The sequence below is a fragment of the Babylonia areolata genome, chromosome 16 (genome assembly GCF_041734735.1).
Source record: "Babylonia areolata isolate BAREFJ2019XMU chromosome 16, ASM4173473v1, whole genome shotgun sequence".
Lineage (NCBI taxonomy): Eukaryota > Metazoa > Mollusca > Gastropoda > Neogastropoda > Buccinidae > Babylonia > Babylonia areolata.
This window is the reverse complement of record NC_134891.1, coordinates 20,862,299-20,874,674: the sequence shown is the minus strand read 5'-3', so window position 1 is coordinate 20,874,674 and position 12,376 is coordinate 20,862,299. Positions and strand designations below refer to the sequence as shown.

General features: G+C 42.0%; 1 protein-coding gene across 1 annotated transcript in view; it reads left to right on the top strand.

Annotated features, from left to right (window-relative positions):
- Window positions 1–12,376, top strand: part of LOC143291005 (methylcrotonoyl-CoA carboxylase beta chain, mitochondrial-like) — a 40,448-nt gene that overhangs the window by 17,089 nt on the left and 10,983 nt on the right. The window contains exons 10-13 of the mRNA XM_076600593.1: window positions 1,187–1,282; window positions 4,121–4,193; window positions 6,833–6,909; window positions 12,103–12,169. Coding sequence (XP_076456708.1) covers window positions 1,187–1,282; window positions 4,121–4,193; window positions 6,833–6,909; window positions 12,103–12,169 — 313 coding nt within the window. The remainder of the gene's footprint in view (window positions 1–1,186; window positions 1,283–4,120; window positions 4,194–6,832; window positions 6,910–12,102; window positions 12,170–12,376) is intronic.

Below are 12,376 nucleotides of genomic sequence, written 5' to 3'. Positions count from 1 at the left end.
CTGACGGCTGCCATTGGGTGCTCATCGTTTCTTTTCCTGTGTCATTCAGTCCAGTTTCAGTCACGCACACATATATGCTCAGACATGCAACATTTTACGTGTATGGCCGTTTTGTTTATTTACCCCACCATGTAGGCAGCCATACTCCATTTTTGGGGGTGTGCATGCTGGGTATGTTCTTGTTTCCATAACCCACCAAACGCCAGCATGGTTTACATGATCTTTAATGTGCGTATTCGATGTTCTGCGTGTGTATAACCATGAAAGGGATTCAGGCACTAGCAGGTCTGCACATTTGTTGACCTGGGAGATCGGAAAAATCTCCACCCTTTACCCACCAAGTACTGTTAATGAGATTCGAACCCGGGACCCTCATATTGAAAGTCCAACGCTTTAACCACTTGGCTATTGCGCCCACATAGGTGCCTTCCATTCCTGAACAGCCATATGCGTGATGTAAAAATCAAGTATGTGGAAAATGCAACTCCTTCAGGTCTCTCTCCGACTAGTGTGTACAACAAAATGATATTTCGCTTTGAACATGAGCACTCCAGTTCTCAGTATATTCTTTGTGAAGAACTCAGACAAGAAACAAAACTTTTTTTTTTCTTTTAGCTGTTTGGACTGGCTGTAATTTTGTGAGCCACAGCTCAACGTGGAGTGATGGCCTAGAGGTAACGCGTCCACCTAGGAAGCGAGAGAATCTGAGCGTGCTGGTTCGAATCAAGGCTCAGTCGCCAGTGTTTTCTCCCCCTCTGCTAGACCTTGAGTGGTGGTCTGGACGCTGGTCATTCAGATGAGACGATAAACCAAGGTCCCGTGTTAAAGAACCCACGGCAACAAAAGGGTTGTCCCTGGCAAAATTCTGTAGAAAAATCCACTTCGATAGGAAAAACAAATAAAACTGCATGCAGGAAAAAAAAAAAATTTAAAAAAAAAAGGGTGGTGCTCTCAGTGTAGCGACGTGCTCTCCCTGGGGAGAGCAGCCCGAATTTCACACAGAGAAATCTGTTGTGACAAAAAAGAGAAATACAAATACAAATACACCATTTTCTACTCTTTGTTTGGAGTGATGATGGTTTCTCTAGGGGGGCTTTTTGTCGCTTTTTTTTTTTTTTTTTTTTTTAAATCGGAGGTTTCGGAAAGAGAAATTTGGAGGGCTGGATCATGTTCTGCTTGTTTTCAGGTGACGCTGGAAACCCCAGAGGAGCCTATTTATCCTGCTGAAGAGATCTACGGTATTGTGGGCGACAACTTGAAGAAAACATTTGACGTTAGAGAGGTAGGAAATGTTTTGTTTGACCCTGTGTGCATGCCTTTGCAATTTAGGAAATGTTTTGTTTGGCTGTGTGTGCAAATTTAGGGAATATTTTGTTTGACTGTGTGTGCATGCCTTTGCAATTTAGGAAATATTTTGTGTGACTGTGTGTGCATGCCTTTGCAATTTAGGAAATATTTTGTGTGACTTTGTGTGCATGCCTTTGCAATTTAGGAAATATTTTGTGTGACTGTGTGTGCATACCTTTGCAATTAAGGAAATATTTTGTTTGACTGTTTGTGCATGCCTTTGCAATTTAGGAAATATTTTGTTTGAGTGTTTGTGCATGCCTTTGCAATTTAGGAAATATTTTGTTTGAGTGTTTGTGCATGCCTTTGCAATTTAGGAAATATTTTGTTTGACTGTGTGTGCATGCCTTTGCAATTTAGGAAATATTTTGTTTGACTGTGTGTGCATGCCTTTGCAATTTAGGAAATATTTTGTTTGACTGTGTGTGCATGCCTTTGCAATTTAGGAAATATTTTGTTTGAGTGTTTGTGCATGCCTTTGCAATTAAGGAAATACTTTGACTGTGTGTGCATGCCTTTCCAATTAAGGAAATACTTTGACTGTGTGTGCATGCCTTTGCAATTTAGGAAATATTTTGTGTGACTGTGTGTGCATGCCTTTGCAATTAAGGAAATATTTTGTTTGACTGTGTGTGCATGCCTTTCCAATTTTTCTCTTTTTTTTCCTTTATTATATTATATCTCCTGGTTTGTTGAGTTGTTGTTTTTTTTCTCTCCAAAATCATTCTCTTAGGTGATAGTTTACAATAGCAAAGATATAGTTTACAATAGCAAAGATATCATCCCCACCCAAAGTCCGGAACCTATTCACACCTGGGTGGTAGTGGGGGAAAATCTGAGTAAACTGCCTTTCCCAAGGACACGGCGCCGTGCCTGGAACTGATCGCTGGTAAACACTTGATCAAAAGTGCAAAGCCTGACATGCAGAATATGTACCTTCAAGGTCTGTCCACTCTTCTGCTGGTGATGGAATCTTTTTTTTTTTTTTTTTTTTACATTTCCAACTCCAACAAAAGAGAAACATTCTTGGAGAGCTTTTAGTTCTTCACCTGTACTTCTTTGTTCATGGGCTGCAACTCCCACGTTCACTCTTGTAGTGATGGCCTAGAGGTAACGCGTCCGCCTAGGAAGCAAGAGAATCTGAGCGTGCTGGTTCGAATCACGGCTCAGCCGCCTATATTTTCTCCCCCTCGACTAGACCTTGAGTGGTGGTCTGTGCGCTAGTCGTTTGGATGAGACGATAAACCGAGAACCCGTTTGCAGCATGCACTTTGTGCATGTAAAAGAACCCACGGCAACAAAAGGGTTGTTCCTGGCAAAATTCTGTTGAAAAATCCACTTTGATAGGAAAAACAAATAAAACTGCACGCAGGAAAAAATACAAAAAAATGGGTGGCACTGTAGTGTAGCGACGCGCTCTCCCTGGGGAGAGCAGCCCGAGTTTCACACAGAGAAATCTGTTGTGACAAAAAGAGAAATACAATACAGTGTACACAAGTTGGCTTTTACGTGTATGACTGTTTTTACCCGGCCATGTAGGCAGCCATACTCAGCTTTCAGGGGTGTGAATGCTGGGTATGTTCTTGTTTCCATAACCCACCGAAAGCTGACATGGATTACAGGATCTTAACATGCCGTATTTGATCTTCTGCTTTCTGTATACACATGAAACGGGGTCCAGGCACTTGCAGGTCTGCACATATGTTGACCTGGGAGATTGGAAAAATGTCCACCCTTTACCCACCAGGCGCTGTTACCAAGATTTGAACGCGGGACCCTCAGATTGAAAGTCCAGTGCTTTAACCACTCAGCTATTGCACCCGTCCTTCATGTGTACAAACCTGGAATTCACTGCTTTTTTAAGTCTGTCACAGTCCCTCACTCGCATCCTTTCAAACAACTCTAAAAACATTCCTTTTTAAGCATCCCCTGTGCAATTTAAGGCATTCCATTCCATATGTGCATTCTACGAACCCACATCTGTTTCTTTCATGTGTGTTATGTGTGCGTGCATGTGCATATGTGTGTGCTTGTTTATCTGTGTGTGTGTATGTGTGTGCTTGTTTGTTTTCTGTTTGACTTGCATGTTATTGTAAAGCACTTAGAGGTTTAAAAGCACTAGATTGTTATTAGTAGTAGTAGTAGCTCTACGGATGCGAGACATGACGGACAACAGACGATGCAGCAGAAGATTCAGACATTCTTCAACACCTGTCTGAGGCGCATCTACAAGATCCGATGGCAGGAGAAGATCCGAAACAAAGATCTGTGGGAGCAAGCGGGACAGGAACCAGTGGCCAAGCAGATACTGCGGAGGAAGTGGGGCTGGATCAGACACACCCTCAGGAAGCCAGCGTCCAGCATCACACGCCAAGCCCTGACCTGGAACCCGCAGGGAAAGAGGAAGAGAGGCCGGCCTCGCAACAGCTGGAGGCGAGATACCGAGGCAGAGCTGAAGCAGCAAGGGACCAACTGGACTGGAATGGCCAGAACAGCCCAGAACAGAGTGCGATGGCGAGGGGTCGTCAATGGCCTATGCTCCACCAGGAGCGATGGGCAAAATGAATGAATGAGTAGTGGTATCATTATTATTATTATCTTTACCATTATCATTCACTGACACAAGCATGAGGAAGCAGCAAGGCAAAACCAACAAATAAAACTCTGGTTGTACATTGTTGAAAATATTTACATCCAAATACACGCAGCAGAAGATACAAAAAAAAGACGCAGAACAAAAAGAACAAATTGTTGGTGGTTTTTTTGTGTGCAGGTGATAGCGAGGATAGTAGACGGCAGTCGGTTTGACGAGTTCAAGGCCATGTATGGGGAAACATTAATCACAGGTATGACTGAAGTTCTTTGGCGTTACTTTTAACAATACCTGTTCTTTTCCCAGTGAGTTATGTGTTTGTTGATGCTGTGGTGTACTGGTTTTGGATTTAAGATGGTTTGTTCATGTACAGGCCTAGGCCCCTTTTGAAGGGGTATGTGAACATTATGTGAACATTATGTTGTATAAACATCACATTACATTACATGTGAACATTAAGATAGGCAGTCAAGTAAACATATATATAAATTGCACTATGATTCATTATGTAGAACAATAAATAGTTTTAAAATGTATATAAAAAATGACATTCTGATGAAGAAGCAATTTTTAAATTCAGGGGAGGTTGATGACATTATAAGTTTGATTTAAACAGTGTTGAATGTTAATAATGTTTAGGTTGAATAAACTCTTCTTAGACGTTCCAAAGAGCTGGACAACAAAAAAAACAAAGTGTATCTCATTTTCTCGTGAGTCTTTGCATAACGGACAAAACAGACCACCATCGTTTTCATGTTCTGCAGGTATGATAATGGACCACTGACTCTGAAATACCTAATCTAACTGTTGTTTGAGGAATACTGTGGACGAACAATAAAGAACAAAGCATATCTTTTTTTCTTGTGAGTCTTTACATAATGGACAAATCAGATCACCATCATTTCATGTTCTGCATGAATGAGTAATGGACCACTGATTCTCAAATACCTAATCTAAATTTTGTTTGGGGAATTCTGAGGAAGCGATTTGAGTCCGCTTGCAAGGAAATACCGATGCAGTCACTGATTGGAGGAATGTTGATCATAGGCTGTGAGCCAAAATACAATAACAAAAAGCAAAAGAAACACTTCTTGCACCTTCTTCTTCTTCTTCTGCATTCGTGAGCTGCAACTCCCACGTTCACTCGTAATTACACGAGTGGGCTTTTATGTGTATGACCGTTTTTAACCCGCCATGTAGGCAGCCATACTCTGCTTTCGGGGGTGTGCATGCTGGGTATGTTCTTGTTTCCATAACCCACCGAACGCTGACATGGATTACAGGATCTTTAACGTGCGTATTTGATCTTCTGCTTGCGTATACACACAAAGGGAGTTCAGGCACTGGCAGGTCTACACTCTTTACCCACCAGGCGCCGTCACCGTGATTTGAACCCGGGACCCTCAGATTGAAAGTCCAATGCTTGAACCACTCGGCTAGACAAGTAAATGTACCACCCATTATGTCGTTTCTATTCTTAGCTGATGATTTAGCCAAGCAGAATCCTTTCACAACAGTGACATAAAAAGAAAAGCAAAAGATGTTGGTGAAGCACTACAAAATCGAAAGCTTTAACCCATTCAACACTGGGGAGTTGACAGCCTCGGCAGGCCTCCATGGCATACCGATGTAGAAAAGAACGCAGAGGATGATAATGCTAATTTCCTCCAAATTATGTGCGGACACATGCGGAAATACTGTAGAAGTGAGTTCTCTTTCTTTGCTGTTTATGCATATGTAGAAACATGAAAATTGTTTAAATGAGACAGATGTTTCTCCGCGAGAGCAGTGCTCAGGCGCAGGGGGCTCAGTGGGTTAATCTTTACATTGCTGTCCCTCAGTTTTGTACGTTGTTTCCCAAAGCAGATTCGCGTGTACAGGATACAGACATCAAGAAAAGTTAGGGACTTGCTTCATAAGACTAAAAAGCAGGTTTGTTTTCATAAACTGTTTTTTTTAAAAAAACAAGAGATAATTTGACTTATGCAGGCCTCTCATCAAAACTGATACACAAACATCTATTTCAGGCACATGTGCGTCGTAAACAGCTTGAGATATTTGTTTGAAAAAGTGATATTTCAGCTAATGTACATTCATTCAGTGGTTTCTATACAGTTTATGTGTTTGGGGGTTTTTGTGTGTGTGTGTTTGTTTTTTTTTATATTAAAAAATGGAAGTGCACTTACAAGAAAGCATCTCTGGTTATGAGGGGTGCTCATTAAAATGGCTGCATTCTGCTGTCAGCAGAAAATCAGCAGCATTTTGTCATGCCCCCCCACCCCCCCCACCCCCAATAAGAAAACTGTGTAAGTTCCCACATGGTGGCCCTTTACTTTTTGTGAATCCTGTATGTCAATGATCAGACCGAATTAAAGTTTTCATTTTTGTATCACTTTATGCTCTGTGTGTTAATGATCAGACTGAATTACTGTTTCTTTTTGTATCGCTTTTTACCCTGTATGTCAATGATCAGACTGAATTAAAGTTCAGTTTTGTAACACTTTATACCCTGTATGTTAATGATCAGACTGAATTAAAGTCCCGTTTCGTAACACTTTATACCCTGTATGTCAATGATCAGACTGAATTAAAGTTTCGTTTTGTAACACTTTATACCCTGTATGTCAATGATCAGACTGAATTAAAGTTCCGTTTTGTAACACTTTATACCCTGTATGTCAATGATCAGACTGAATTAAAGTTCCGTTTTGTAACACTTTATACCCTGTATGTTAATGATCAGACTGAATGAAAGTTTTGTAACACTTTATACCCTGTATGTTAATGATCAGACTGAATTAAAGTTCCATTTTGTAACACTTTATACCCTGTATGTCAATGATCAGACTGAAATAAAGTTTCATAATGTATCGCTTTACTGCTCTGGTGCAGGTTTTGCCCGGCTGTGGGGTTACCCGGTGGGGATTATCGGAAACAACGGCGTTCTCTTCTCCGAATCGGCCATGAAAGTAAGCCTTTTACTCCAGCTTCTTTCTCTTCTCTTCCTACGTTCATGGGCTGCTACTCCCAATGTACTCTGGTATCTGTGAGTGGACTTTCACATATGTGTCCATTTTTGACTCACTTGTGTAAACAAAGTGAGTCTATGTTTTAACCCGGTGTTCGGTTGTCTGTGTGTGTGTGTGTGTGTGTCCGTGTGTCTGTGTGTCCGTGGTAAACTTTAACATTGACATTTTCTCTGCAAATACTTTGTCAGTTGACACCAAATTGGGCATAAAAATAGGAAAAATTCAGTTCTTTCCAGTCATCTTGTTAAAACAATATTGCACCTCTGGGATGGGCACAAAAAAATTTTAAAAAAAGAAGCCTAATATGCAAACTGCATTTACTGTTGTATTTATATTTTTGGTATTCTCTAAACTTGGCACTTTGACCTCTTATTCTGACACAACAACAAGAGGAGTCATTATTATAATTTTTTGTTCAAACAGGAACTTCTTTTGCTAAGCATGGAATTTTTATTTATTTTGCAAACGTTTTGGTGCAGGGAGTAAAAAATGGAAATTACTCTGTAATTAATGCTAGGGGACTTAATTTATCACAAGTGAGTCTTGAAGGCCTTGCCTTTCTTGTTAATCCATTATGATTATAGGCAGCCATACTCCGTTCTCTGGGTTGTGCATGATGAGTATGTTCATGTTTTCATAACCCATCAGAATCATCTTGATACAACGACAGTGTTCACAGGTTATGATTTGTTTGTGGCTGGAGAGTGACTGCACCTGGAGTTAAATCATGGATGTTGGGAATGCATTAACTTTGTGTTGGTGTGTGTGTGTGTGTGTGATTTGTCTCTTTGTGTGTGTGTGTATTTGTATTCCTTTTTTTTTTATCACAACAGATTTCTCTGTGTGAAATTCGGGCTGCTCTCCCCAGGGAGAGCGCGTCGCTACACTACAGCGCCACCCTTTTTTTTTTTTTTGTATTTTTTCCTGCGTGCAGTTTTGTTTTTCCTGTCGAAGTGGATTTTTCTACAGAATTTTGCCAGGAACAACCCTTTTGTTGCCGTGGGTTCTTTTACGTGCGCTAAGTGCATGCTGCACACAGGACTTCGGTTTATCGTCTCATCCGAATGACTAGCATCCAGACCACCACTCAAGGTCTAGTGGAGGGGGAGAAAATATTGGCGGCTGAGCCGTGATTCGAACCAGCGCCCTCTGATGAGTTATACTGTACATGACTGTTCACTGATGAGATATCATGCTGTGTGTGATCTGTTCACTGATGAGTTATACTGTACGTGATTGTTCACTGATGAGTTATCATGCTGTGTGCAATCTGTTCACTGACGAGTTATCATGCTGTGTGTGATGTGTTCACTGATGAGTTATGCTGTGTGTGATGTGTTCACTGACAAGTTATGCTGTGTGTGATGTGTTCACTGACGAGTTATCATGCTGTGTGTGATGTGTTCACTGACGAATTATCATGCTGTGTGTGATGTGTTCACTGACGAGTTATGCTGTGGGTGATTCTGTTCACTGACGAGTTATCATGCTGTGTGTGATGTGTTCACTGACGAGTTATCATGCTGTGTGTGATGTGTTCACTGACGAGTTATCATGCTGTGTGTAATTCTGTTCACTGACGAGTTATCATGCTGTGTGTGATGTGTTCACTAATGAGTTATCATGCTGTGTGTGATTCTGTTCACTGACGAGTTATCATGCTGTGTGCGATGTGTTCAGTGACGAGTTATCATGCTGTGTGTGATGTGTTCAGTGACGAGTTATCATGCTGTGTGCGATGTGTTCACTGACGAGTTATCATGCTGTGTGTGATGTGTTCACTGACGAGTTATCATGCTGTGTGTGATGTGTTCAGTGACGAGTTATCATGCTGTGTGTGATTCTGTTCACTGACGAGTTATCACGCTGTGTGTGATGTGTTCACTGATGAGTTATCATGCTGTGTGTGATGTGTTCAGTGACGAGTTATCATGCTGTGTGTGATGTGTTCACTGACGAGTTATGCTGTGTGTGATTCTGTTCACTGACGAGTTATCATGCTGTGTGTGATGTGTTCACTGACGAGTTATCATGCTGTGTGTGATGTGTTCACTAATGAGTTATCATGCTGTGTGTGATTCTGTTCACTGACGAGTTATCATGCTGTGTGCGATGTGTTCAGTGACGAGTTATCATGCTGTGTGTGATGTGTTCAGTGACGAGTTATCATGCTGTGTGCGATGTGTTCAGTGACGAGTTATCATGCTGTGTGTGATTCTGTTCACTGACGAGTTATCACGCTGTGTGTGATGTGTTCACTGACGAGTTATCATGCTGTGTGTGATGTGTTCACTGACGAGTTATCATGCTGTGTGTGATGTGTTCACTGACGAGTTATCATGCTGTGTGTGATGTGTTCACTGATGAGTTATCATGCTGTGTGTGATTCTGTTCACTGACGAGTTATCATGCTGTGTGTGATGTGTTCACTGATGAGTTATCATGCTGTGTGTGATGTGTTCACTGACGAGTTATCATGCTGTGTGTGATGTGTTCACTGACGAGTTATCATGCTGTGTGTGATGTGTTCACTGATGAGTTATCATGCTGTGTGTGATGTGTTCACTGACGAGTTATCATGCTGTGTGTGATGTGTTCACTGACGAGTTATCATGCTGTGTGTAATTCTGTTCACTGACGAGTTATCATGCTGTGTGTGATGTGTTCACTAATGAGTTATCATGCTGTGTGTGATTCTGTTCACTGACGAGTTATCATGCTGTGTGCGATGTGTTCAGTGACGAGTTATCATGCTGTGTGTGATGTGTTCAGTGACGAGTTATCATGCTGTGTGCGATGTGTTCACTGACGAGTTATCATGCTGTGTGTGATGTGTTCACTGACGAGTTATCATGCTGTGTGTGATGTGTTCAGTGACGAGTTATCATGCTGTGTGTGATTCTGTTCACTGACGAGTTATCACGCTGTGTGTGATGTGTTCACTGATGAGTTATCATGCTGTGTGTGATGTGTTCAGTGACGAGTTATCATGCTGTGTGTGATGTGTTCACTGACGAGTTATGCTGTGTGTGATTCTGTTCACTGACGAGTTATCATGCTGTGTGTGATGTGTTCACTGACGAGTTATCATGCTGTGTGTGATGTGTTCACTAATGAGTTATCATGCTGTGTGTGATTCTGTTCACTGACGAGTTATCATGCTGTGTGCGATGTGTTCAGTGACGAGTTATCATGCTGTGTGTGATGTGTTCAGTGACGAGTTATCATGCTGTGTGCGATGTGTTCAGTGACGAGTTATCATGCTGTGTGTGATTCTGTTCACTGACGAGTTATCACGCTGTGTGTGATGTGTTCACTGACGAGTTATCATGCTGTGTGTGATGTGTTCACTGACGAGTTATCATGCTGTGTGTGATGTGTTCACTGACGAGTTATCATGCTGTGTGTGATGTGTTCACTGATGAGTTATCATGCTGTGTGTGATTCTGTTCACTGACGAGTTATCATGCTGTGTGTGATGTGTTCACTGATGAGTTATCATGCTGTGTGTGATGTGTTCACTGACGAGTTATCATGCTGTGTGTGATGTGTTCACTGACGAGTTATCATGCTGTGTGTGATGTGTTCACTGATGAGTTATCATGCTGTGTGTGATGTGTTCACTGACGAGTTATCATGCTGTGTGTGATGTGTTCACTGACGAGTTATCATGCTGTGTGTAATTCTGTTCACTGACGAGTTATCATGCTGTGTGTGATGTGTTCACTAATGAGTTATCATGCTGTGTGTGATTCTGTTCACTGACGAGTTATCATGCTGTGTGCGATGTGTTCAGTGACGAGTTATCATGCTGTGTGTGATGTGTTCAGTGACGAGTTATCATGCTGTGTGCGATGTGTTCACTGACGAGTTATCATGCTGTGTGTGATGTGTTCACTGACGAGTTATCATGCTGTGTGTGATGTGTTCAGTGACGAGTTATCATGCTGTGTGTGATTCTGTTCACTGACGAGTTATCACGCTGTGTGTGATGTGTTCACTGATGAGTTATCATGCTGTGTGTGATGTGTTCAGTGACGAGTTATCATGCTGTGTGTGATGTGTTCACTGACGAGTTATGCTGTGTGTGATTCTGTTCACTGACGAGTTATCATGCTGTGTGTGATGTGTTCACTGACGAGTTATCATGCTGTGTGTGATGTGTTCACTAATGAGTTATCATGCTGTGTGTGATTCTGTTCACTGACGAGTTATCATGCTGTGTGCGATGTGTTCAGTGACGAGTTATCATGCTGTGTGTGATGTGTTCAGTGACGAGTTATCATGCTGTGTGCGATGTGTTCAGTGACGAGTTATCATGCTGTGTGTGATTCTGTTCACTGACGAGTTATCACGCTGTGTGTGATGTGTTCACTGACGAGTTATCATGCTGTGTGTGATGTGTTCACTGACGAGTTATCATGCTGTGTGTGATGTGTTCACTGACGAGTTATCATGCTGTGTGTGATGTGTTCACTGACGAGTTATCATGCTGTGTGTGATTCTGTTCACTGACGAGTTATCATGCTGTGTGTGATGTGTTCACTGATGAGTTATCATGCTGTGTGTGATGTGTTCACTGACGAGTTATCATGCTGTGTGTGATGTGTTCACTGACGAGTTATCATGCTGTGTGTGATGTGTTCACTGACGAGTTATCATGCTGTGTGTGATTCTGTTCACTGACGAGTTATCATGCTGTGTGTGATGTGTTCACTGATGAGTTATCATGCTGTGTGTGATGTGTTCACTGACGAGTTATCATGCTGTGTGTGATGTGTTAACTGATGAGTTATCATGCTGTGTGTGATGTGTTCACTGACGAGTTATCATGCTGTGTGTGATGTGTTCACTGACGAGTTATCATGCTGTGTGTGATGTGTTCACTGACGAGTTATGCTGTGTGTGATGTGTTCACTGACGAGTTATCATGCTGTGTGTGATGTGTTCACTGACGAGTTATGCTGTGTGTGATGTGTTCACTGACGAGTTATCATGCTGTGTGTGATGTGTTCACAATGTGTTCACTAATGAGTTATCATGCTGTGTGTGATTCTGTTCACTGACGAGTTATCACGCTGTGTGTGATGTGTTCACTGACGAGTTATCACGCTGGTGCTGCTTGCTGTGCAGGGCACCCACTTCATTGAGCTGTGCAGCCAGAGAGGCATCCCCCTCATCTTTCTGCAGAACATCACAGGCAAGAACTGAAGTATAATTATATCTACACCGCAATAATTTTGAGTGTAACAGTGGAGAGATGGCCTAGAGGTAACGCGTCCACCTAGGAAGCGAGAGAATATGAGGGCGCTGGTTCGAATCACGGCTCAGCCGCCGATGTTTTCTCCCCCTCCACCAGGTTTGTTCCTGGCAAAATTCTGTAGAAAAATCCACGTCAACAGGAAAA